General features: G+C 55.7%; 8 protein-coding genes across 8 annotated transcripts; 3 read left to right on the plus strand and 5 right to left on the minus strand.

Annotated features, from left to right (window-relative positions):
- Nucleotides 1-506: 506 nt before the first annotated feature.
- BBK36DRAFT_1116671 (ubiquitin-conjugating enzyme) lies at nt 507-1,090 on the minus strand (the record flags this gene model as incomplete). The annotated part of the gene is made up of 2 exons (XM_024890259.1): nt 507-962; nt 1,067-1,090. The coding sequence occupies 2 exons, from the start codon at nt 1,088-1,090 to the stop codon at nt 507-509; spliced, it is 480 nt and encodes a 159-aa protein (XP_024751036.1).
- Nucleotides 1,091-1,975: 885 nt separating this feature from the next.
- On the plus strand, nt 1,976-2,858 carry BBK36DRAFT_1197674 (hypothetical protein; the record flags this gene model as incomplete). The annotated part of the gene is made up of 3 exons (XM_024897000.1): nt 1,976-2,045; nt 2,114-2,803; nt 2,842-2,858. 3 exons carry the CDS (start codon nt 1,976-1,978, stop codon nt 2,856-2,858), a joined length of 777 nt encoding a protein of 258 aa, XP_024751037.1.
- A 444-nt stretch (nt 2,859-3,302) lies between these two features.
- BBK36DRAFT_1197676 (hypothetical protein) lies at nt 3,303-7,001 on the minus strand (the record flags this gene model as incomplete). The annotated part of the gene is made up of 1 exon (XM_024897001.1): nt 3,303-7,001. The coding sequence occupies exon 1, from the start codon at nt 6,960-6,962 to the stop codon at nt 3,303-3,305; it is 3,660 nt and encodes a 1,219-aa protein (XP_024751038.1). The 5' UTR covers nt 6,963-7,001.
- A 4,033-nt stretch (nt 7,002-11,034) lies between these two features.
- On the plus strand, nt 11,035-12,621 carry BBK36DRAFT_3727 (hypothetical protein; the record flags this gene model as incomplete). The annotated part of the gene is made up of 2 exons (XM_024898044.1): nt 11,035-11,078; nt 11,142-12,621. The coding sequence occupies 2 exons, from the start codon at nt 11,035-11,037 to the stop codon at nt 12,619-12,621; spliced, it is 1,524 nt and encodes a 507-aa protein (XP_024751039.1).
- A 439-nt stretch (nt 12,622-13,060) lies between these two features.
- Nucleotides 13,061-16,294, minus strand: BBK36DRAFT_1116586 (DUF221-domain-containing protein; the record flags this gene model as incomplete). Its single annotated transcript, XM_024890247.1, has 3 exons — nt 13,061-15,469; nt 15,549-16,106; nt 16,190-16,294. The coding sequence occupies 3 exons, from the start codon at nt 16,292-16,294 to the stop codon at nt 13,061-13,063; spliced, it is 3,072 nt and encodes a 1,023-aa protein (XP_024751040.1).
- Nucleotides 16,295-20,878: 4,584 nt separating this feature from the next.
- On the minus strand, nt 20,879-21,895 carry BBK36DRAFT_1135128 (hypothetical protein). The gene is made up of 3 exons (XM_024892534.1): nt 21,046-21,895; nt 20,958-20,970; nt 20,879-20,916 (listed from the first exon to the last, which is right to left on the minus strand). The coding sequence occupies exon 1, from the start codon at nt 21,781-21,783 to the stop codon at nt 21,049-21,051; it is 735 nt and encodes a 244-aa protein (XP_024751041.1). The 5' UTR covers nt 21,784-21,895; the 3' UTR covers nt 20,879-20,916; nt 20,958-20,970; nt 21,046-21,048.
- A 1,579-nt stretch (nt 21,896-23,474) lies between these two features.
- BBK36DRAFT_1140357 (glycosyltransferase family 2 protein) lies at nt 23,475-24,272 on the plus strand (the record flags this gene model as incomplete). Its single annotated transcript, XM_024893369.1, has 2 exons — nt 23,475-23,584; nt 23,654-24,272. 2 exons carry the CDS (start codon nt 23,475-23,477, stop codon nt 24,270-24,272), a joined length of 729 nt encoding a protein of 242 aa, XP_024751042.1.
- A 210-nt stretch (nt 24,273-24,482) lies between these two features.
- BBK36DRAFT_1135132 (NAD(P)-binding protein) lies at nt 24,483-25,414 on the minus strand (the record flags this gene model as incomplete). Its single annotated transcript, XM_024892535.1, has 2 exons — nt 24,483-25,179; nt 25,245-25,414. A coding segment is annotated over one exon (690 nt), but the record flags the coding sequence as incomplete, so codon positions are not given.
- Nucleotides 25,415-25,646: the final 232 nt, after the last annotated feature.

Here is a 25,646-nt window from a genome sequence, read left to right on the forward strand (position 1 = left end):
TAGTTCGTGTCTTTGTGCTCTGGACGAGAGGCCCCCTGCCGGCTGTCCTTTCATAGCAAGCAAAGGAACAGGGACAGCAGTACAAAAGAAGCATTCTTGTTATTTATCTCCTTTTTGACCATAAATACATTCACCAGCGCAAACTTATGTTTTGTTATATTTTCATCTTGCAGTCGATGGTCATCTCGCCATGCCGCTTTTTCTTCAATCTTGTGGACGTTTATCGTACGTGTTGCTGGCCATCTGCCACGCGCTGATGAGCAGCCTATTCGCCAGACCGACGAGACTTGCCCATCGTGGATTCTCTCCAAACCATACCGCTCCTCCTGTTCTTGCACCTCAACCAAGACGAAGACCAATCCCAGTAAGAATCCATCGCCTCGCCAACGTCGCCCAACGTCTCCTCCACCCTCGGATTTGCACGCACCACCTCCTATGCATAACAACATAATAAAAGACACACAACACAAAGAGAAAAGAGAAAGCAAAAACAGCAGCAAATGGCTCTATGACGCCGGAAAAACAGGCTCCTCCAGAGCATACCTATTCACCATCTCCCTGGCCTTTGCCTCCCACGCAGCCCGGTCATTGCGGTACTCGTCCGCGATCCTCTCCTCGAGCGGGTCGTCGGGCTGGGGCTCGATCAGGAGGTTCCGCAGGGCCTCGAGGACGGCGGCGATCTTGGTGCTGGGCTTCCAGTTCTCGGGCTTGAGGATGCCGAGGCAGACGTTGCCGAGGGAGTCGTTTGTGACGTTTGGGTGGTAGAGGCGGGTGACGAACTTGACGACGGGGGGCTTGAAGGGGTAGTCGGTGGGCAGGTTGAGGAGGATGCCGAAGCGGCCCGGGTGGAAGGGCGTGGAGGGCGGCGGGGAGAGGACGATGTGCCAGGTGTGGAGGGAGGCGGAGGGGGGGAGGCTGATGGAGAAGCCTTCGGGGGGGTTCTGGGAGACTTCGGCGAATTCCTGGGAGGGGGGAAGAGAGAAATTTGTTAGATGGTTTGTGACGAGTTGTGGTGGTTGGTGATGGGCGGTGATGGGGGGAGGAAGAAGGGGGGGGCTGGCTTTACCTTGGAGATGCGCTTGGTGGACATGATGGGCTGTTTTTTTTTGGTTGAAGTATCAGGGTAAGATGTCTTCTTTTGGGGGAGACTATGAGAGGAGGTATGTCGAGTGTATTCCGTCAGGATGCTGATTTCTTGTAGTATCGCTCGCTATCGCTGGGAACGTCGAGGTAAAACAGTCGTGACGTCGATGCAGGGAATCAAGAAACAAGAGGCTTCGTGTCTCCGAGACTATGAACTGGAGAAGAGAAGGGGGTCAGATAGACAAGAGACGCCGTTGCTGTGTTTGCGGTAAGTCGGGTTTGTAGATGGAATAGAACTTGTTCGTCTGGTGTCTTTTGCTGGGTTCGAGCTTCGCTGTTGTGACTCTTTTTCCCTGGGCTGGCGGTATGACGGATGTGGGGTTTTGTGACGAGCTCCCGCTTGCTTCAGGTACCGAGTACGTACCGATTGGCGGGGCAAGATGGCATTTGGAATCAAACGTGAGGATTTCACGTACCTGCCTTATCTTACAGATACGGAATGCGGGAGGATACCTAGATAACTACCTTTGGACAGGAGATGGATGAAATTACTAATGCTCAGCAGTGAATGGTTTGCTGTCAGTTCTGGAATATCACAACTTTGTAAGCTAAGACGCAGTATCATGTTCCAGCTGCCATCAATACGGGCAGGTACCATCTCGGTCAGCCAAGCCCAAGTGGAGCCTCATTCACCGCTCACCGACACTCACCTTGATTTTTTCTAAACCGTCTAAAATTTACATGCAGTCTTTCTCTTCACCAACACCATCCACTGCCCAACCTCGATACACCTACCTCCACCTCTCTTGGCAAAGATTCCGATCAATTCAATCTCGCGACTCGATACACGCAGAAACACATATAAACCTCAAACCTCGTCCTACCACAAAAAATGGCCGCCGACGCCGTCTCAGCGCAACAAGCGCAGCAAATGCCCTTTATCAAAAACCTCGCCTCAAGCGGTCCGTCTCTCTCTCCCCTCTCTCCTCCCCCGCCCCCCAAACAATCATCTGCTAACAAAACTCAACAGACCGCAAAGCACGCACCGAGTCCCTCGCATCCCTCCAGTCCTTCCTCTCCTCCCGCCCCTCCCTCGCGCCCCTCGACGCCCGCAAGCTCTGGACGGGCCTCTACTACGCCCTCTGGATGACGGACCGCCCGCGTCCTCAGCAGGCCCTCGCCGCGGACCTGGCCAACCTCGTGCACGGCCTGCGGGACCCTTGCGTCGAGACCTGGTGCGCCGCCTTCTGGAGCGTCCTCGGCACGCAGTGGCCGCACATTGAGGCCCTCCGCCTGGACAAGTTCCTGCTGCTCGTGCGGCGCGTGTTCGCCGCCCACCTGAGGGTCGTCAGGGAGAGGGGGTACAAGGAGGGTGGCGATGATGATGTGGTGGAGGGCGTGAAGAGGGTGTTTGCGGGGTGGTGCTTTGACAAGGAGGATGAGCAGCGGGTTGCGCTGGGGCTGAGGCTGCATGTGCTCGACGTGTGGGTCGATGAGCTGGAGAGGGAGGGCGTGCTTGCTGATGCTGCTGCGGAGGGGAATGAGGGGGCGAGGCGGTTTGTGGAGTTTGTGGGGGAGTTGGTGGAGGGCTTGAAGAGGTGTCCTGTCAAGTCGGTGAGGCAGCGGGCGGCGGACAGCTATGATGACGAGAGGCTGCCTTGGGTGGAGAAGAAGGACGGTGGTGAGGAGGAGGGAGAGGAGCAGGAGGAGGAGGCGGGTGGTGAGGAGGATGGTGAATGGGGTGGGATTGAGAACTAGGGGTGGCGGTGTTGTGATGTTTTGGCTTTGGGGCTTGAGTATACCATGTGGTGGAAGAAGAAGGAGTTTGGCGTTGATTTTCGTCTTATACATGTTGAGTTCTGATATATTTTCGAAAGGATAGAAGTATATACAAAGTAAGCAAAGACCGTGTTTGGCAATGCCATCTTGTGAAATGGCTGGAAATGATCTCTTCTGGTCAGACGTCTTGAACCTTGAATATGACAAGTCTTCAATATTCAACATCCCTCTCCACCGACCATCAACCAAACCAAGCGCATTATACATTATGCTCCATACTCCGTTGTTCGCAATCATCCCAACTCCTCATCATTACATCGTTAGAAAAGCGATTATTATAACATACGACAAGGAAGTGAGTATGAAAGGACGAGCAAAACAAAGGACCGCCGCCGCCGCGTAAACAGAGTTACCTCTCCAAACCATCACCATCGCATATATCACCTCCACCCCTTGATCTTCACCCAGCCTTGCTCCTCTTCCTCCCCTTCGACCACGGGGATAGGCTTGGGCATCTCCTCTTCGACCGCCGTGGACCCCTTCTCCTTTTTCTGGTTGCCACGCTCCTTTGCAAGCCGTGCCGCTCGCCACTCGTCCCATTTCGCCTTGTCTTCCGGTCGTGGCGCCTTGGGAGACGGTATGAGACCCTTCTTTCGGAGGCGCCGTCTGTGCCGCCGCTTTTGCTCGGCTGAAAGCGCTTCCGTGTCCACGTCGGTGATGCTGCGTCCCAGAGCCAGATCCTGTATGTCGGCGAAAAGATCGTAGACTTCCTCGTATGCGACGGATGCCAGTTGGCGTCCCTGTCCGCCAGTGATCCACTGGTCGAGCTTGATGGGCAAGGCAGTTCCAAACTCTGTGGGATCGTCAAAGGACCAGACGCAAGGCGACTTCGAGGCGGGACACGTAGTTGGGCGGCAGTACAGCGAGCACATGGTTGCCTCGGTCGCATACCACAGCGAGAGTATCAGCGTAAAGAGGCCAAGCCAGGTAAGGCGGAACGTCGGTTCGCGGTGAAAGAGTCGCGGTAGAGCGAGATGCAGATACGTGACGGGGGCAGAGGCGGGTTTCGACGACGCGCAGTACGGACAGTCTGCCGTAATGTTTTGGTGGCTGTGATGCTCGTGGCCTTCGGGCGCCTCTGTGAGTGCTCCGCTCTTCTTCTTCTCGGGCGTCAGCGGCGGCTGGGCGCGGGAGAAGCGGTCCTCGATGCGCTCGATGCCCTGCTTGGCCGAGCGGATCCGCAAGAGGCCCGTCTGCAGCGTCTTGTTCATCCTCTCGAAGGCGGCCATATCGCCGTCGGAGGAGGACTGTTTGGCCTCCTTGGTGTGCTCGTTCTTGACCACCGCGGCAACGTCAGACTCTGAGGAACTCAGGCCGAGGTCGAGGTCCAGCCCAAGATCGATGCCCGTGGAGCGAACAGCGGCGCCGCTCTTCGAGGCAGCGAGTTTGGCCGTCTTTCTTGCATTAGCCAGCATCTCATCCAGGTCGTCAAAGGTCGAGTCGTCAATGTTGTACTCGCGGCGCAGCTCCATCATGTCGTCCTTGACAGAGGGAGGCCTGGCCGAGTTCTTTAGGGGCGGTCGGCGTCGGGGTAGCGACTTGGCCCGCGGTTTCTTCATGGCCGCCAGCGCCGAAGCGCCAATGTCGCCGCCGTCGTCCGTCGTGCCGGGATCAGAGAGGGTGTCCTGATCTTGGCTCCTCTCTTTGGTCCTCCAGGAGGAGAAGCTAGGCTTTCTGTCCCGGAAGAGCAGCGTGGGCTTTGGCTCAGCTGCCTTGGTCTCGATCTGCTTTGGAGCGTGTTCTTCGTGCTTTGGCTCCGGTTCGAGCGCCAGCTTCTCCGTCTTGACCGTCACCGGCGTCTCAACGTAGGCGCCCGTGACTTTCGGCGTCCCCATGGTCAAGGGGTCGGGCTTGGAGGGCTTTGGTGTCGCATCTGATGACGACAGCTTGTTTGGAGCATGGTCGTCCAGATCAGAGTCGTCAAGAGGCGGAGAAGGCGCACGCAGAGAGCCGCGTTCGGAGTGGTTGTCCGACGGCGCAAACAGCTTCATCTCGGCCTCGATCCTGGCGGTGGGGTCGGGCTCTGACTGCATGCTGGATCGCTTGCTCTTAGTTGAATCAATGGATCGCGTGCGCTGCAGGCCAGTGAATGCCACGCTGGGCTTTGCTTTCTCAAAGTCTTTGGTGGCGTCGGGAGCTGTGCCGGTATTGGCGATGGTATTCCAAGCAGTAGTCGTAGTCGCAGTTGTAGCAGTATTCCAAGTGTTTGAAGTAGGTTTCTCGCCGGTGGAGGCGCGTCGCGGAAACAGGCGAGACGCGATTCGGTCGGCGATTGATTTGGCGGTGGATTCCTTGTTTTCCTTTTCTTCGTCGCCTGGCGGAGGCGTGGGCAGCTGTTTCGTCCGCGGCTCGTCCTCAACTGGCGGGCTGGAGCTGGCGGCCCTTGCCAGCCGTCGCAGCAGCTCTCGCTCGTCAGGCCGCCGTTCCAACGGTCGCCGCTTTCCCAGCAGACTCTCGATTTGCTGCTCGGCGCTATCGAGCCTTCTCTCCAGCTCCTGGGCTCGCGATGCCGTCACCGCATCGCCCTCTTTCTTCTCTTCTTGGCCTGCACGCTTCGCGCCCTGGTTGAAGATGGTCGCGGGAGTGTCTGCAACCTGCCGGCCAGCCTCATTGCTGCCAAAGGACGGCCTTGAGCGCAACAGCGGGGGTGCTTCCTCCTTCTTCACCTCCTCGGCCACCTCGGTCTTTGCTAGTCGCCGCCGCGCCAGACCAAAGGGAAGCCGAGGCTTGGACTCCTCGTCGGGGGAGCGAGGGCGCGCCATGGAGTTTTGCTCTTTAATCTCCTGCAGGCGAACGGCCGCATATGCCCGCTTCGACATGCCGTCGACCTCTAGCCGCTTAATGTCGTCAATCTTGGTGTTGTTTCTCGGCCCGTCCAGGTGTCTGCTGGCGAGCGGAATCTGGCGCTCCACCTGCGCTTCTCTCTTGAGGATGTCGTCCAGCTTTGTGTTCTGTGGCTTCGGCAGACCTGAACTCGGCATGGGAATGTGGCTACCGTTTGCGCGGAGCTCGAGCGATCTAATCTCGTCCAGCTTGCTGTTGCGAGAACCCGGGGCAGTGATTCGCGGTAGCTTGTCAAAGTCTTGTTTTGCGTCGGGGGTGAAACCTAGGCGGCTTGCAAACGGCCGAGTCCCGACCCTAACGCGCGGACTGTCGGATATCTGCAAGTCGCTGGCGGTGAAATCTTCGTCGACCTGCCAGACGAAGCTCTTGCCGGGAGACGGAGACGACGGCTGGACAAGCGTTGCTGCTGACAGGGCAGGCTCGACGGACGGCAGCGGAACGTCCTCGATGCCCGGGACGAGTGAAGGAAGCCCGCTGGAGGCGGTGGTAGCGGTAGCGGTCCCCTCCCTGTTCGCCCCCGTGTGGCCGGCACGCAGGCCGAGGCTGCTGCCCCTGCCTGGCGAAATGGCCCCTTCCCTACCGCTGACCAGCGTTGCGCTGAGGTTGGAGTTGCGCGCCGACGGAATCTTGCTGCGCCCCTTAGTGTCGAGATGGTCCGCGCCGAGCTCGCGCTGCAGCTGCGACACCTCCGAGGCGGTGCGTGTCCTCCAGGGCCTCGGAGCAGGACTCGGCGAGCCGTCGACGGCGACGGGGTCGTCCATGCCGGCTTCGAGCATCATCTTGGCCGCCTCCTCCTCGCCCTCGGCCAGCTCCATGGCCTTGCGCAGGGATATCGGTTTCCGGCGCGACGTCGACAGGCTGTTGAGTCGGGGGATCTTGGTGCCGCCGGACGAGAGCACGCTTGCATTGGCGTTGCCATTGGTGTTAGCACTCGCATTGGCGCCGGCCTGCTCTCGCGCGGTCGAGGCAAAGCTCTCCGAGATGGGCCTCGGCTTCCGTAGGCCGGTCGCGTGCGTGTCGGCAGCGGCGCCTCCCATGCCGATGCGCCCGTAGCCCGGCGTCTTGGCCGTGTTGTACAGATGGAGCGGGTTCTCGGTGTTGTCTTCAGGCCGGCCGAAGAGCGATTTGCGGGCATCGTTGTTGGCCTGGAACGGCGTGGCTCGCCCGCCGGACCGGACGCCGAATGCGTTTTGCATTGCAAAGGCTTGCTGGCTGGTGTGACTATTGTGATGATGGAAACAAATCGACGTGACTGAATGCAGCGGCGGAAAGGCGCATCGTTATCGCAGGAGGAGCAGGAGTTGTGGTTGTTGAGTCTATCGCAGCTGGTGAATCCGATGCTATTCAGTCGAGGCGGCGCGTCATGGCCTTGAGGCCGGAGTGCGACTCGGTTCTAGGATTGGAGGGTTGAGTGCTGTCTGATATTAGAGTAATTGTAATCGCAACGCCGGTTTGATGCTTTGAAGATGCCTGCTTGAATCGATACGTCGGGCTCTGAGAAGCAAGAGGAAAGGGAAAAGAAGGTGAAGCGAAGAGGAAAAGTGTCTGAAGGGATTGAAGGTGAGCGCGTCTGGCGACTAGCGGTCGATTCGACAGGGGGCGATTCTGCGGTCTGGCGCTTTTTTTTCTGGGGACTCGCCAAGGTGTGCTGTCGATGGCCCGTGCGCGAGCTCAGGAGCTGGGGTTGAACAGCCAGAAGAAGTTGTAATTGGAAGCATTTTCATATTTGCTTCGTATTGTTGTCATGCATCCTGAGAAATGGCTAAGAGGGCAAATTGCAGGACGTGTCAAGGGTTGTTTTACTGTGCTGAGGAAGCCGCCTTGACCTGGCCCGTGTTCTGAATACGACGATGACGGTACAAAGTATCGACATGGTGTCAAGCTGGGGCGAGCTTCGTCTATCTCGCTAGGGCTGAGGTGGGATATCCTGAGGTTGTCTGACGAAGGGAGAGATAAAATTCTGTGGAATAACTGCTTGGGAGTATTCAGTTCTCGTCTTGCAGGAACAAGGTCAGATGCTGAAGCTGTCCTATGTGAGATTCACATGACTGAAGCAGCAAGCACATGCAAATCGGAGTCAGGTTGGGCTTAGTCGGTGTAGCTCCAATCAGCGCATGCGACGGCAACTTCCAACATGAGAAGCACAACACCTCTGAAAAGGGGCGAGAATTATTGTTCGAAGCAGTGATGGCAGAGACGTCAAATTAGTCTTCATCATATACTGAGAGCCCCAAGGTCCCGGAGCAATATTCAGCTGTGAAAGCGCGTACTGATGCCGCCTGCTGACAGGTCAGTGCCTACCTACTAGTATAAAGGATAGTATGTACCTATTACACACCCCGTATCACTTCCTTCAAGATGGACCTTCCCTCTTATTGAACTCTCAATTCTTTAGGCATCTGCAAGCTGCGTAACGAGAACCGATTTGTTTGCTGTTATTCTTCTTACAGACTGGTCGGGCTTTTCTCCTCGATTCCGACCTTCTTCCATATTGTTTCCTCCTGTTGTGGCCTACCGTCTTGGCACGTCGTCTGCTCTATGGGCAGCCGTCGGATCATCAAATATCATCTTTAGCAAGACCAATTATCGCAGTACCCAACAGAAACACATCGGCGCGTCATTGCAATCTACGTCGTTACTAGGAGGAGAATTGCCTACTGGAAAGTCACGCCCCGCACTTGAACGCATCATCTCTCGGACCTGAGAACTTCTCAACACTAACAAACATACCGGACTACTCTGGGGATGCCTACAGAGAAGCTTTAACTCCCATCTGCCAAAACTTTCAAATAGTATATCCGGTATACGGGGTGGGACAAATGCCAGAAACCCCCGGGAACGCCTCTTGAACACGGCCATCTACTGCCTACGAATGTCGTCCGGCGGTATGTCTAATTCAGAACCTGCCAGTCCTCTGTTGTCTCGGGTTACTACGGTGAAATTCAAGACAATGACAATCAACATTGGTCAGAGAATTGCCAGTCTCTTCCTATAGCGCTACCAATCTCGATCTACTTACCTGCGCAAGGTCCCAAGACGGATGGAAACTCGCTCGTTGCGAAATCTGCAGGGAAATGAATGAAGAGAACTCAGCGAGCGTGGGCGAGGCGTGTCCAGGGTGTCTGGGCCTCGGAGCGAGCGTTGAGGTCGACAAGATATATGCAGATGTCGTAGTGCGAGAGGATCAGAGGATCAGAGCGCGAGGGCTCATAACCTGTTGGAACGAGTGAGAAGATGAATCAAGATGTTGATTAAGAAGCTAAGTTATGATAATAAGCTGAGGCGGGGTCGACGCCTTATATAGTGTGGTCGACCCGTGACTGCCATGACTATGCTATATCCCTTCCTCCATCCATACCACGGCCTTGTACTTTCCTTCTTCAACAGCGATTGGTGAGGAGGAGGATACTAGCTCTAGAGGTGGGTGTGACGAGGACTTTGGAGAGGGCGTGGTAAAGTATGCCGAGAGGGACACCGAGGACTATACAGAAGAGAATCCGGCGCGGAGGAGGCTTAGGACTCGGAGGGGGAGGAGGCAGAGGAGGAGTTGGAGCTTGGAATAGACCTCGACTCCATATTCGACCAGGTGGAGGAGGAAATGCGGGAGGATGATGTCCAGGAAATCGAGCAGATGGGAGACGACAAGGCGGAGGAAGCGACATATGCAGGTAAACAAGCAGCCAGGGCAGACATTATTCGCAAGGGTCTCGCAGATATGCGTCTGCCGCTCAACACGGTCAATCAAGCTGGCGACTTCGATTGGCTGGTCCTCGTTCCTTAAGGAGGACGTTTCAACCCCCCCGGTTGCTGAATACTCTGACGAGCCGGCAATATGTGTAGCCAAGTATGGCATACAGTTGTCTGATCATGGATCTTGGCAACACCCTCAAGTCAGAAATTCGCACCACGAAACGTCCAGGCGGGGGCAGAACCAATAGAGAGGTTTCATGCCCGATGGAAAAAGTTGGCAGACGACATGACAGGTCCAGCAAATGTTTCTGCTTGGGTCGACTGCCGTGGTAGTGTAGGACTTTGCCCTTGAGACAGGATACCGAGCCTAAATCACTTATACCACTGCGGCAAATGATGATCTTTCTGTGATCAATATCAACATTTACTTCTTCACATCGACTTAGGTACCGCTATTTCTTCTGGGTAGGTATGTAGTCGTTGCACCTGTACTGTGCCAGATCAAGTCGACGCCAACTTAATCTCAAGCCATGAAAATAGTACACCACCAAGTCAGCCTTGCCACAGCCAATGAAACGGCGTCCAGGTCATCACAATCGTCCCGTTTTAGCATTGTTGTGTTGGTCCCAGGTCAATTTTCTGCAATCTTTTCTCAACGGCTTATACGACTATCATTTAGACTTGTCCTGATGCGTTGAAGATATGGGCTTGTATGCCCCCTTTGAAGACGAAGTTTGTTGCCAAGCCCAGCCATGTCGTCTAAAAGGCAACATTGAATCTCGTTGACTGCATTGTCATTCTCCCTCTCACCATACACTCATCCCGTAATCCGAATATGCTCCATCTATTGTTTCTTTGTAGATCCTGGACACTGATACTATCCCCTTGGCACCAACTGACTCATTCCAGCATCTAGTGCACCTTGGCAACATCTGGTTCCGCACCCGCATCCCGGCTCCCTCATCTTGAACCATCACATGTCTTTTATCCGTCCTTTCCACGCAACGCAACGCACTTACGTGTCTATCCTCGCCAGGCCTCCAACGCAACAAGACACACCCCTCTAACCTCAAAAGGCCATTCAGCGTCCATTGCCCTCGGAAGATTTAACCGATTATTCCAGCCCAGTGGATATCGCTACAGGAACCGAATGGTATCTCTTGCGAGGACCGAGGATTAGCCTCGCGGGTAGTTTCCTTAGTCGGGCTCGGAACGTGATGAATGTTCCGAAACATTGATCCCTTGCTCGAAGGATTCTTGGTTATACATTGTCCTCCGTAGCTGATGCTATATTATTCATCCTCTTCTTCCGTTTCGAAACCCATTTATGGCTTGAATTCGTCTTCTCCTCCACTCTCACCGTCAAGTGATCATATACTGTCTTGGCTACTGGTACAAGCAATTGACTGGGCTGGGTTTCTTCACTACAAAGGCATCAAACCACCAAGGAATCGGCCACAGTCTCTCACCAGGATCACTGCTGCTCTCACCATCTCATCCGACCCATACTTTTTCCTATTGCTTCACCAATTGCTTCGCCCCCCCTCGTACATCATCACCAATAAGTCAATCGTCACAATGACTACCACAGACCCCCAACTCCTCCGCAAACTCGGCAGCATGTGAGCCCTCCTCCTCACCACCACCATTCATTCATACAGCACACTCACCAACACCATCACAAGTGAACACTTCTCCTCCTCCCGCCACCACCTCGGCATCTACCGCTGCGTCACCGTCTCCGCCCGCCATCACCACGCCCCATCGTCCCCCTCTCACTCCTACCTCGCCTCAACCTCCCCCAGCCCATCCTTCCTCGCGGCCCTCGCCCACGTCGTCCGCCACCAGCCCATGCTCCGCGTCGGCATCGCAGCCGACGACACCAACGACGCCCACTTCACGCACGTCTCCTCCGTCGACCTCCGGGAGCACGTCTCCGTGACGTCCGTCCCTTGCCGGTCCGCGCAGGAATACGAAGACCGGGTCGCGCAGCAGCAGGGATGGGAGCACGATCAGAGGTTCGCCGATGTAGCTACACGGCCGCCGTGGAGAATCACAATCCTGCGGCCGAGCGGCGATGTCCCCGAGCTGCAGGACATTGAAGACGTCTTCTTTGCGTTTCATCATGCTCTCATGGATGGGACCAGTGGCCGCCTCTTTCACGAGATGCTCCTCGCCGCGCCTTCGTACCAGAGCAGCACTTCTCCGTCGCCCGCCGAGGCCGAACCCGTCCTCTCCTTTCCGGAACCCCCCTCTCTCCCCGAGTCCCAAGAACAGGGCGTCGACTTCACCCTCTCGTGGAGCTACACCCTCCGCACCCTCTGGACCGAACTCGGCCCATCATTCCTCAGACCGGCCAAGCAACCCATCTGGAACGCCATCCCCATGGACTTCTCCCTCTCCTACAAAACCCGCGTCAAAGTCGTCAGCTACCCTCCCGAGCAGCTCTCAGCTTTACTCTCCGCATGCAGAAGCCACTCCGTAACCCTCACCGCGCTCTTACACTCCCTCATCCTGACCTCCCTGGCAAAACGCATCCCCTCCCCATCGTCGGCACCGGCCTTTGCCGCCGCGACGCCCGTGTCTCTCCGGCCGTACTTGTCCCCCGCCAAGAGCGATCCGGCACATGCCTCGTCCCTGCGCTGTCTCGTCACAGGCTGCACGCACCATTTCTCTCCCGAGGCGGTTTCCGCGCTGAGAGCAGCACAAGATGATGCAGACGCCGCCACCACGACGACGGCCCTGATATGGAAAAACGCGCAGGGCGTCAAGGCGGAACTCGCTGCCAAACTGGACACGCTGCCCGCCGACGACGTCATGGGCCTGCTCAAGTACATTAACGACTGGTTCGCTTTCTGGCGCGGCAGGGACGGCAAGCCGCGTGCGGATTCGTGGGAGGTGAGCAACATTGGCGTTCTGAAGAATCCCTCTCCTCCTCGAGATGATGATCAGGTTCCCAGAGCGACTCGTCTGCTCTTCACGAACGGCGCCATGGTTGCGGGACCGCCGATGGGAATCAACGTCGCGAGTCTGGCGGGATCGGAGTTCACGATTGGATTGTCGTGGCAGGATAAGGTCGTTGAGGACGAGTTGATGGAGCAGTTGGCTGAGGATCTGAGGTCGTATGCTGCCAAGTTTCACGAGACGGGCGGTTCTTTCGTCTAGACCTTGGACTCCTCTGCGGCTCACTCCTTCTTTCTGTCTTCTTCTTTTCTTATTTTACTACTCACTTTTAATAACTCGACGATGCGAAAATGTTCACGTTGGTACGGCACACTTATTGGAATAGGACTGATTGAATTGCATACACAAGAGAAACAGTCGCGAAATAATAGTAATATACTCGAATCAATATACAATTGTGTCGTGATATTCTTCGCTTCCAAATATCCAAATAAAATAATAAAGCCATTATGGACTTGTACCATCTAGAAATCTCAAATGTCAAGGTCCCATGCCTCTTGTTCAACCCAATCATCATGGTCTCGGCCATCTAGTTCTAAAATCCCAAAACGCCATGCAGTAAAACCTCCCTTTGTCAAATACAGAAAATTCTTTCCTCATCATCTTGGTCCCGTCTATTCACATTCCCTTCTCTTTTCTTTTACCAGCCCTGTCCGGGAGGCTTCGTCGGCCGGGATCCTCCTCTAAAGTAGTTGTACTGCATGGGATCCATCTCCTGGCTCTCCGTGTCTTCATGTTGAGGCAGACCGCTGTAGCCCCGTGGCCCGCCAATGCCCGGCCCGGGCGTTGGCACCGGCGAACCGACCGCTGGGCTTTGGGCCCGATTCAGGGGCACGTCTTGGTAGCCGAGAGGAAGGTTGGGACTCCGTGCTCGCTCGTGAGACACGTCTCGATATGGCGTGGGCACCACGGCGGGGCCGACTGCGTTGTGCACCAGGCCAGACGAGCTGCCATTGTCCTGCGCGTAGAGCGGACTGCGGTGGCGGCCGATCGAGTTATCTTCATACGGGCTAGGCCTATAAGACTGGTAGCTTGTGTCCTGCGGCGGCGGCAATCTCACGTTGGCGGGCGTAAAAGGCGTGGCGTAGCGGCTGGATGGCGTCCCGGGCCTGGAGCCGCTGTCTAGGGAGCCGGGCGTGCCGGGCCGTTGGCTGTCAAACTCCTGGCCGTACATCTCGTCGCCTCCGTGCTCTTCGGTGAACTCTGCTCGGTTCTTGTAGTACTCAAAGTCCATGTGCGCCTCCGAAACGTACTCGAACCCAGGCACCCCGTCCGCGGCCTTGCCGGGCTTGCCGCCTTGCATGTTGTTGAGCGCATACATGTCGGAGTAGCCGCTGACGCTCATCAGGTCTCCAGCGCCTCCGACTTCTCTGCCGTCCGTCAGGCGTCCCGAGTAGATGGATGGGAGCAGGTTCTGCGCCTTCTGATGGACCATGGGGGTGATGAGCGGCTTGTACAGAGCCGGGTGGCCAAAGCGACTGGCCAACTTCTCGCTGCGGAGGCGGCTCTCCTTCTGCATGTTCCCGTGATTCTGCTTCGCAGAGTTGGGCACTCTGTAGTATCGGATCTTGTCGTCAAAGGATTTCCCGCAGTAAAACTTGAAGAGCAGTATAAGAACGGGCAGAGGGCACACGGCATAGAACTGGATGTGAGAAGCCTCTCCTTGCACCCAGCACGTCAGCATCACAACGCCGTTGGACAGGATGGTGCCGAAGATGAAGCGGTTGAAGATGACGCGCCAGAACAGGCCGCCGGACTCCGTCTTGGTGACGTAGCGATACAGGATCAGGTACTTCTTCAGGAACGAGTCGATGCAAAAGTACAGAGCCGTCGCCAGGAGCACGAGGGGCTGGATGCCCGCGAAGCACAGCGTCACGGTCGAGTAGTACAAGAAGTAGCAGTAGTAACTGGCATAGTCAAACGCCGGCGGGGCCGTCAAGTCAATGAGCTCTCGCGGCGTGGGACTGGAGAATCGCTTGAGGAAAAAGGCGCTGACCAGCGGCCAGAGCTGTGCGAGATCGATGGCGGCACCGAGCTGTCGCTGCAGCAGATACGTGACCCAGAAGGGGCTGTTTCGGCAAAAGGCTTGGAAGATACCGAGGGCAATGTTCTCCTTGACGATGGCGTCCCACGCGCTGAGGCCCTTGTCGGTATCGGTGATGATGGATGCGACAAAGGACCAGATGACGCTGAAGAAGGAAAAGACGATGAGGTTGTTGAATACGAAGAAGGAGTAGAGCTTGGCCATGACGTGTCGCTCACGTCCCGTCTTGGTCTTGTCACCTGCCCGGATGGAGAGGCGACGGAAGATGACGGGGAGGGCCAGGTAGACACCGGACGTGATGGCGGGAGATGCGATACCCTGAACGATACCCCAGAAGGTGGTCTCCTTCTCCAGAGAAACCTGGAACGCGTGCCAGACCTTGCCCAGGTTTCCCAAGTTGACGAGGAAGATGGCAATCATGGCGTTGGGCGCAATCCAGAAGATGGTCAGGACGACGATCCAGAAGCTGTTGAACCAGCGCCTGCGGCTGCGGGTCGAGCTGGACAGCGGCATGTTCTGCCAGATGATGTCGATGGGCTTGGGCGCCAGGAGAATCGTCGTGCCGTGGGGCTTCTTGCCGCGAGCAATGTAGGCAATCTCGTGCGCCTCGGCGACGTCCGAATAACTGGCGAATCCGTACGGCATGGAGCTGCGCTTGTCGACACTGGCCCGGACCTCCTTGATCTCCACCTCGAGTTCTCGAATGCGCTGGGTGTAGTATTCAATGGCATCCAGTCGCTGGCCCTTCGGATAGGTGCCGTACGAGCGGTCCTTGCGGGAGGGCTTGCAAGTCGGTCGCGGCGGGAGGTTCTGGGGGTTCTTCAGGTAGATGGCCAAGACCTTTTCCAGCTTTCGAACCGCTCGACCGTGCTGCGCAATGAGGTCGGGGAGGTCCTTGACGTTTCGGGCAATGGCAGTTCGGGCGAAGGACGAGTTGGGAGCGACGTTGTCGATAATGCGCGCAATGCCCTCGTCGGAGCAGGCCTGCTTGGGAATGTCGTACAACTAGTTTCATCAGCCGTTAGCTATCCATGATCGATCTGCGGATACGGGCGATCCAAGGTTGTTTGGCGGCCAGCCTTACCATTAGCGTTCGCGAGTGCAAGCTGTTCTGGTAGTCCTCGCTCTCAAAGTACTTGCGACGGAGCTGCATGATCCGGCGATAGTTCCACCAGAGGAAGAAGCACACAATAATGTCAAAGATCCATGCAATCACGACTTGCGACCACAGCACGCGGCCATAGACGTTCAACGGCGTAATGGTCAAAATAAAGCTGTTAGAATCGGTCGGCGCCCCGGGGAACTTGACGGACTCGGTGGAGTGGATGGGGACGAGGACACTGATGCCGATGAGGGCGAGGACCAGGAACATGTTGCGACACATGCGCATCACGCGCAGGAAGATGGTGGCGTCCATGCCAATCTGTTGAATGAGCTTCTCTTCCTGCGTGTGCAGCAGGGGCAGGATCCATGACCACGGCTTCTTGCCCAGCGGCGGCGGCGCGTGCTTGTCGTCGGCATGTTTCAGCTTCGGGGCATACACGGACTGGTTGTACGGTCTGATGAAGGAGAAGAGGAGGGCGGTAAAGGCCGTGATGCCGAGGGAGATACCCAAGGCAGAGTAGACGGACGCCGACGCAAGCTAAAAGACTGCCATGTTAGAACAAAGAAGAGCGGCTTAGGGTCAGGCGGAAGTTTGCTCCCGTCGGGCGAGTTTGTACTAACCGTGCCGGAGAAGGGGTCTTTGAGCAGCTGTAGCAGCTGCGTCGCCGGGTTGTCGTCGTCGTCACGCGCATGGAGCCAGTACGGCACATCCCCTCGAATTGTCATGTTGTAGATTGGGCGCCCAGCGAGGGCAGAAGGCCTGCGATGCGCTTCACTGGAGATTTCGAGCCAAATCGAAGAAGCAAGGGCAAAAGCGAAAGAGTGCGATGGAGAAAGATGACGAGCGCGAGTCCGCCAACGGTTGGATTTCCACCCACGCACAATGCGAGCGCTCGGGTCGGGGTGGTTGGTGACTTTTTGCGCCGAGCAGCGGATACACGGCCAACGATGGCTCAATCAAGAGCTTCAAGGGCCGGCGGGTGAACGCGTGCTAGTCCGAGAACGCAGTCTTGTCTGTTGCGTCACCAGCGTCGATGTCAGGGGCAATGTCGCTTCGGAGGATGCCTGTCGGTTCTCGCCAAAGTCGCCAGATGGAGCAGAGCACAGGCGCGGGAAACGAAGGGAAAACGAGCGCCGAAAGGGAGAACCCAAGCAGCCAAAACGAAGGACGCTCTCTGCTAGAGAATCGCAGGCGAGCAAGCGCTTTTGGGGAGGCAAGGGAAGAGAAGAGAAAAAAAGAAAAAGAAAAATAGACAATACGAGCAAGAGGAAGAGGAAAGGCTCGGGTCCAGCCAGGGGTCATCAGATGGGGGTTTCGGGGTGGCACAAGGACAAGGCCCGGATCCAAGGCGCAGGTGAGCAGAGCAGGAAACAGAGGGAACCTGACTGGTTGGGGTTGGTGTCGTTGGTGTGCCCGCGCGTGCGTCGAGGATCACAGATGGCCATCGGCCCCAGGCTCGGATGGAGAAGCGAGACACGCCAGGGAGTGGAAGAGAGGGTCCTCTTGGACCCCAGGGCGGCACAGATGGGTGCTGTTGGTGAGGGAAGATGGAGAATGATGGAGGCGAGGCCGTTGGTGGGCATGTCTTGCTACTGTAGCTGCCTACGACATAAGGTACTCGTACAGTGATAGAATACTACTTGCAGCAATCGATAGAAGATGCTGGTATCTAGTGGTTGACCTGGCGAGTGTTCTAGTGGGCGGAAGTGTGCATCTGGTGATGGGGGGCCTGTATCTCACACGCAGCACTACACCTTTGAGCCCCCATGAATGCTCGACCTCATCAACCTGACAGCATCAACGGCATCACCAGCCTTGCAGCTTGCGCAAGTACTTTGCTTTGCGTCCAAACCGTCGCCACTGGCAGCTACCTAGTTTACAGTGGCTTCAACTCCAGACACGGATAACTGGAGACGTCTGTTTCAGCACTCAATTTTTCCCTCCTCGCTCGCCCGTCCTGCTCCAAGCAAACGGTTGACGGCCTCACAATGTCCTCTCGCCATTGGCCCGAGTGCCCCCCTGCCCGCTTCTGACCCCCCTGTGGGCTTGTTAGAGCCTTGGGAGAGACACTCGGTGGCCACTAAAAACCATCCACTTGTCTGCGTTCTCGATTCGATCTCTTTCGAACTTGTTTGTCCTCCCCCAAGCCTAAGCAAGAATCAAGGTCAAGCGGGAGCCTATTTCTTGCAACGAAAAAAAACCCCTTAAAAGCCACTGCAGCACTAGCGCGCCTTAGCACGCGGAACGTGAGCGGTGGCTGTTTGATGCCAGGAACCGCTCCAGCCAGTAGGGCGGCGCGGTGGGGCAGAGGTGGGAGGGAGAGGGAAAGAAAATACGAGTTGTGAGCAGGTCATGAAGGTTCTATAAGCGCTAGACGGGAGGGAAGAGAAGAGAGAATACAGTGAGTGAGTGAGTGAGTAGTAAGAATGACAGCGGGCAGCTGATGGCTGATGGCAGTCCAGCCAACGTTGCGTCTGAGGTTATTTCGGTCTCGCCTCATGATATGCAGCCATCTCATCATAGATACACTCATTCATTCGTACTACTAAGTATGTCCAGAACTCAGAGTACATACAGCATCATCGTGGCCTCACACTCGAAAATGCCTTCCCGTGAGCCTACGCGCACAAGCAGCAAAGATCATCGCTGCGGGGCCTCTTCTGTGTGATGCTCGCTGGGATGAGATTCCGGTGAGTTCCAGAGCGTGCTCCATGTTGCTATTTTTGCCACCAACAGAACCCCATCGACAGCTCCGTTTAGCGGCATCACCAGTGCTTGCATGCACCGTATCGATGGTGCGTGACATTCTGCGCTCTCAGCTCTGATTCTATTTGCGGGCAATCATGTACGCGACTTTGTAGGTACTTTGAATGAGCTGAGAAATAGAAGGCTTGCTCGTACAGGCTCCAAGAGCACACGCACACGGGCCGAGTACCATCAACCCAATGCTGGTCCAAGCACGCAAAAAGGGTCGGGTCTACTACTAGTGGTAGGGCCAAGAGTTGCACGGCTATAGCCGATCTGTGCTTCGCCACTGACGGCGACGATCAGTCATGGCCGTTCCGGGGGGGGTTGCTGGTGCAGGTATTCACGTATTTCATTCCATTTGGTGCTGGTTTGAAAGATGAAGCCATTTTCGGTGAAAAAACAGGAGCGGATGTAGAGTTGAGATTGAAGAAACAGAGATTTCCGAACTCTTCCTACCTACAGAGTACATTGCCAATCGATGCTACTTTGGACCTGAGAAATAGCACCCTGGCTTCCGCAATAGCCGCACACCTGGTACGCTGCAAACTGCTGGATAAGTAAGGTGCCTATCATCACATCAAGGTGCAGAATGCTCAAGAAGCGTCTATGAATCTCTTTCTATCTCTCTCTAAGGCATCTATCAGAACCTTCTTTTCTATGCTTCACGCAACCTTATCTTCTCATTCTACTGTACTCGTAGCTGTTACTTGCTCTACTCGAGTACCTGCGTCCAATTTCTTTGCGCTTGCCTGGTTTATGCGCCGGCCCGTACTCGCGGGTTTTGTTCAGATTCGGGCTTACAATCCTTGCGCTTCGCTTCTCTCAGCAGTCATGCTCCTGCATGTACGAGCAACGGCCCTTGATATCTTACAGAGTACAGTAGCTCCGTAATATGGTGATGATCGCAGTCTCTTTCTTCATGGCGACCTATTTATGTGTGCTGAGAACCTCATTCGCTGTGCCGTCACGCGACGTTACTGCAAGCGATCCATCCCTTAGACTGCACCAACGGAGAGGCCTCCATGTACGCACCGTCGTATATCTGAAGCTTAGATCGGACAGAAACCGTATACGAGCATTGAGCCTACCTATCAGCGACTTGCGCGCGTATTGAAGGGAACCATATCCCAAAGTCGAAGTTGCTGCCATGCCACGTTCGGCGAATTCTGTTCCCCTGAATCGATGTATCTACATCCTGGTCGCTCTCGGTGCAACTGGAGCCAGCCAGCAGTGAGGGTGGAGGCTCCCACTCCACTACGGACTGCCTCTATTGCCCGGTTATCCGGGGAGAGCAGGGGGCCTTGTCGAAGAATGATGCTGCAGTGGAAATGGTCCCTGTAGCATCAATTGTATAGTTGCATGTTCTCGTATTGCGTGAAATGAACGCGGGTGAAGATAAGAGCTTCAAACGGGCGTGACGATGGTGAATGTATTAATAGTATCGGAGAGAGATGTGGTTTGTGGACTGGAGACGGATGACGATAAGAAACATAGAGCAACAATACCCTCTTTTCGTCGCATGTAATGCATCTATGATGTACATGGAGGCGAAAGTTCCCCACTATCAAGCAGTTGACGACATCACTCAACACATCTCCATTCAATCTTTATAAACGAAGAAGAAACAAAAAATGTTAAACTCTAGTAGCTACTATGCCGTCATGATATACAAAGACCAGGCCCGCAGAAACAGATCAATGGATCGCATGCCGACTTGCGTCACACTTATCTGGAGACAGAGGAAAGGTCCCCACGACAACCATCTTCAAGAGCCTCTTCCTCACGGCCCATCTCTTCAAACACTCCCAGGCTATGGAAGAAAGGCGCTTGGCAGCTGGCACAGTATTTTGGGAATTCATAGTATGGTGATCAATACGTTGAATTCTTTCCACCGCATGACTCCCTCGCCAGTACTGTTCCCAGACGATTCTCGCCGCCTCTTCTCGTGAAGTCATCGACTGGCGTTCTTGGTATCCCTGCATGATTCAGAGGACCACCGCAAGACACGGCGAATCTCTCCAGAGAACAGCATCTCGACGATGCCGACTTCCTACTCAAGCAGCTCCAGCTGCATTCCTGAAGACTAATGAGTGTGGTCCATTCTTTTCGCTGCTCATCTTGGGTGTCAAGTCAGTTGTGAGTATATTTCAGGATTCTCCTCCCCCGAACTCTGGCCGTGAATTACAGTGGACGTCGTCGTTCAAGGTTTGTATATGCGGATGCCGAGAGGATGAAGGCTTGGCCAGACGATGAATGCGAGAGGGCCACAACTACTCTGAACTCCCGCGTACGATTAACCATGCTACTGTTGGAGTTATGCGGTCAAAGTACGTCGCCAGTATTCGACGATTACGACCATGGAAACGTACTAGTACTCTGGTAGCCATTCATCTCAGCCGTCCTTTTCCGTTCATACATTTTTTTCCATTATCATAAACTACCCAATACATAAAAGCTGAAGGAAAGAGTACACAAATATAACATGAAACTCAAGCCTGCCAATGACACTGGACATTTCAAATGGACGAGGCCATAGATACCATTGGTCCAGTTTGACAAACACTTTTGGCAAGGCAATCAATATACATACAGCGACAGCTGGGCAAAAGAGCAAGCAATCCTATCCCTCGAGCGCAGCCGTTTTCGCCGTAAAATGAAAAGCAAGACGAATCAAAGGAAAGTCAAGAGCCAAGCAGCTAGACATAAGTGGTCGATTAGCCAACCATTGGGCTTAAATCTCGACGGGCCCTTGACTCCGGGTCTTGCGCAAGGTCCTGCCCACCACGGGAGCAGCCTTCTTATCCTTCTTAGGGCGGCCCGGCTTACGAGCGCCGCCGTTGGTGGCCGCCGTGCCGTTCTCGTCGATTTTCACCTTTTTGTCTGCCCGCTCACTCTCTTCAGAGTCGTCTTTCTCAGCCGCTGCTTCGTCGGCAGCAGCTGCAGCATCGGCCGTGTCAGGCTGCTTGCGCTTCTCCCCGGCGGCCGTCTCCGATGTCTCCGACTTGGCATCTGAGGTACCCGTCTGGAGAGCGCCGGCCATCAGCTCGGCAGGCTTCGACTCGCCATTGGGAGCCGCGGGCTTATCAACAATAGGATCAGGTCCGACGTCACTTCCGGGCGCAGAGGCCGAGGGAGTCGGTAGCGGCTCTTGCACCTCTGTGATGAGGACGGGGTCTTCCTTTGGCTTCTCAGGTTGTTCCGGCTCCGCGGAGATTGGCAGCTCTGGCCGCGGCAACCCGTTCGCCGGAGTCGACGTATTGACGGGGGTTTCGGGGACGGACTGGACTTCAACGGAATGCGGGGGCTTATGCGACTCCTTGAAGGCATCGGCGGCGCTTGGGGGATCCTGTGCCGGCTTTGCATCCTCAGGCGCTTTGGTGTCGGAAACGATGGGGAGCTCTTTGGGTTTATCAGAAGGAGCTGAGGACTCCGCGGGGGCTTCTGGCTTGGCCGTGTCCGCGCTCATATCCATGGTCGGAGCTCCAGCTTGAGCTTCGGGAGCTTCAGGAACAGGCGCACCGACTGTTGGTGGAGGTCATGTCAGCAGGCTTGTGATTGGACTCGGAATCAGAAGAAGCAGCAGTCGAGAGGGAATTATCAGTCCTTCCATAGTACAGATCAATTGGAGTCAACTTGGATCGAATTGAAGCTGGTTCATTTGGAAGAGGGCAGTACCTTTGTCAATAGCTGGAGCAATGCCGTCAGACATGATGTTGGTGTTGATGACGTAAGAATCGGCGAGAAGTGTCGCGCGCGCAATGGCAGCGGATGGATAAATCAGGCAAGAGGATGAAGGCGATGGGAGAGGACGAGATGCGCGCTTGCAAGCAGAGAGGATTCAATTCAAGACTGGTGGGAGCGATGGAAGCGGAGGAGAGAAGAGGCGAGGATTGGGGGGGGGAGTAGAAGCAAGCAGAAGCAGCAATAGCAGCAGACGGAAGAGGCAGAGAGAGGGTTTGGAAGCAGAAGCAGCAGAGAACTCCAGCTTCACCGGTCCCGCGGTTCCACAGATGGGCGATTACTGTACTCGACTCCTCTGCCAGGTTGCTTGTTTCTGCTCCCAAGGTAACGTCTACTAGGTAGTTATTCCGAGATGATGTCGCGCGCCCGCCATTCCACCGCGGCAGGGAACATTGCCTGCTCGAAACCCTTTTGCCGTTGAGCAAGGAAGGGCCATGCCGGCGGCGCCGTGTGGGTACGTCTGCTGCGAGGAGGCAGCGCTGATTTGTCTGTCAGCCATCACGATCACGAACCAGGAAAAGCCGACACAGTGCCTGCGATTGTCGCTCGATGGGTGGTGGACAAGGTTGGCGGCGGCCGACGAAGGGCGAGGGTCGGACGGTGTGAATTTGTCGCCATCGGGACCGTGGGTTGAAACGAGCAACTCTTGCGGGGAGATGGGGAATCGTCCGTCATTGGTACATGTTCGTACTGTACGGCATTGATATGTGAGGCCAGGCAAGGTCAGGGTAATATGGAGGCGACGCCACCCTGGAGCGCCTTTCAGCTCCGGATTTGTCCAGTCAAGACACGACGTCGGCTGTTTGTGGGCGGGGCTGCAGCGAGTTCGACGTATGTGCGAATGGTAATACCGATGCGATGCGATGCATGCACGGCTGTTTGGCTTTTGATCGTTTGCGAGGAGGAGATTGGCTGCCGATGGGGGACAGAGGGGAGTTGATGGGGTTGCTTATTGGAGTGCCTGGAATGGCCATGATGCCATGGATGCGGCTGTTGAGGACGCTGGGCTCTCGAGCAATAAGGTAGTGTGCCGTCAGTATCTGGATGGAGACAGTATCAGCACGCACGTAAAGCATCCGATACTAGACGATTGGAGATATCGTCAGTTCTGTCAGTTCTCAATATCTACCGAGCATCCATATGCCTAAGAGATACTCGGTAGCAAGTGCATTCGGTTGTTGATGCTCAAGATGCATGGCCACCTACGGCTGAGCAAGCCAACACTGGCAATGTCTGCTTAGTCATCAGCTGTTCGGCACCCCTAACTGCCACCTTTCGGCAGCTTCCATCTCCAGAGGCCAGCTCTCAAGCTGCAGGACGCGAAACCCAACTTCAGCACACTCCTTTATCGCCCAATTTACGCGTCTCTTCTTCCTTTTTTTTTCTCCTTCTTTAATACTCCAGCACGACACGATCATGGCCCCTACAAGCACCAAGGACAAGTACTCGGTCATCCTGCCGACGTACAACGAGCGCAAGAACCTCCCCATCGTGGCCTGGCTGCTGAACCGCACCTTTACAGAGAAGTAGGTCCAATTGCCTCTCGTCTCCTGTCTCTTCCCTTTGGAATAGAGGGACACTGACACATGTCCCAGCCAACTCGATTGGGAACTCATCATTGTCGATGACGGCTCGCCCGACGGCACGCAAGATGTCGCCAACCAGCTCGTCAAGGCCTACGCCCCCCACGTCGTCCTCAAGACTCGCTCCGGCAAGCTGGGTCTCGGCACCGCCTACGTCCACGGCCTGCAGTTCGTCACCGGCAACTTCGTCATCATCATGGACGCCGACTTCAGCCACCACCCCAAGTTCATCCCGCAGATGATTGCCGTGCAGAAGAAGGGCAACTACGACATCGTCACCGGCACGCGCTACGCGGGCAACGGCGGCGTCTTTGGCTGGGACCTAAAGCGCAAGTTCGTCAGCCGCGGCGCCAACCTGTTCGCCGATACTGTTCTCCGACCCGGCGTCAGCGATCTCACGGGCAGCTTCCGGCTGTACAAGAAGAGCGTGCTGGAGAAGGTCATTTCCAGCACGGAAAGCAAGGGGTACACGTTCCAGATGGAGATGATGGTGCGCGCAAAGGCCATGGGATGCACCGTTGCCGAGGTGCCCATTTCCTTTGTGGATCGCGTCTACGGCGAGAGCAAGCTGGGCGGCGACGAAATTGTCGAGTACGCCAAGGGCGTGTTTTCCCTGTGGCTCAAGGTCTGATCAAGCAGGTGCAAAACGGACGAAAAAGGAATGATTTTATACGAGAGTTCTGGTGGGCCGGCGTTGATATGGCGGAGAAGAGTAGCTCCCGCTTCCCAATTTCACATAATATACCATTGCCATTTTTGTTTCTCCAGGTTTCAACGCTCTCACCACGATATGCCGGCAGGAATATAGCGATTATATACATACACATTACTTGGTTCAGCTGTCTACATGTTCCTCCCACCCGTCACCATGATGGTCTGTCCTGTTACGTAGGAGAACAGCGGGCTCGCCACGGCCAGAATCGCACTCGCAGCCTCCGTCGCCGTCCCCGGCCGCCCCAGGGGAATGTCCGAATGGGTGGCGCCGGGCTTACCTCTCCCCGGGACGCCAATGGCAATCTTCTCGCCGTCCGGCCCAATCACAAACCCGCCGTCCTCCTTGGCCGCCGTCAGTCTCGTCTGGATGTATCCAAAAGCGACAGCGTTGGCCCTCACGCCAAACGCAGGGCCCCATTCCTTGGCAATCGTCTTTGTGAAGCCCACAAGGCCGGACTTCGCCAGCGCGTAGTTGATCTGGCCCGCGTTTCCGTGAATGCCCGAGGTCGACGAGACGGTGATGATGCAGCGCGGCTCGCCGTCCTTGACGCGGAAGTAGGGGGCGGCCTCGCGGACCATCTTGAAGGGTGCGGTGCAGTGGATGGCGATCATGGTCTCCCATTGCTTGTCGGACATTTTGTGGATGACACCGTCGTAGGTGTAGCCCGCCGAGGCGACGAGAATGTGGATCTTGCCGTTGCCGAAGGAGGCTGCTTGTGAGATGAGGGACTTGATGTATGCTGGGTCGAGGATGTCGCCTGCGACGGAGAGGGCTTGGCCGCCGGATTGGCGGATGGATTCAGCTACTTGGTTGCATTTTTCTGATATTCCACATTAATGCCATGACGATATCAATGAGGGTGCTGTTTACAGGAGAGAAATAGCAGCATACCGGCATCAATGTCTGCGACTACGACTCTCGCGCCTTCGTTGGCAAAGAGGCGGGCGGTTTCGGCACCGATGCCTTGGCCTGCGCCGGTGATGATTGCTGTTTGGTTTGCGAGGAGGCCCTTGGGGTAGTTGAGGTGGCCAACCACCTGGGAGACTCTGTCCGCCATTTTTATGAGATTGGTATCCAGATAGACTCGTGATGCTATGAGAATGAGTTGGAGAATTGCGTGAGAGAGAGCAGTGAGACGTCGTAGCTTATATGGGTGTAGGTACCGAGGCTCGGCGGCTCGAGTTTGCTGGATTGGGAAAATGGGGGACGGGATTGTGTGGGGTAAGAAGAAGATACCCGGTAGCTGTGCAGATGATGCTCGATTGCTCAGGAGCTGATAGTTGTTATTTT

Source organism: Trichoderma citrinoviride (assembly GCF_003025115.1).
Source record: "Trichoderma citrinoviride strain TUCIM 6016 unplaced genomic scaffold BBK36scaffold_5, whole genome shotgun sequence".
NCBI lineage: Eukaryota > Fungi > Ascomycota > Sordariomycetes > Hypocreales > Hypocreaceae > Trichoderma > Trichoderma citrinoviride.

Excerpts from the sequence above, each read along its gene's own strand:
- BBK36DRAFT_1135128 (XM_024892534.1), bottom strand. The coding sequence starts at position 21,783 with ATGAGCGCGGACACGGCCAAGCCAGAAGCCCCCGCGGAGTCCTCAGCT.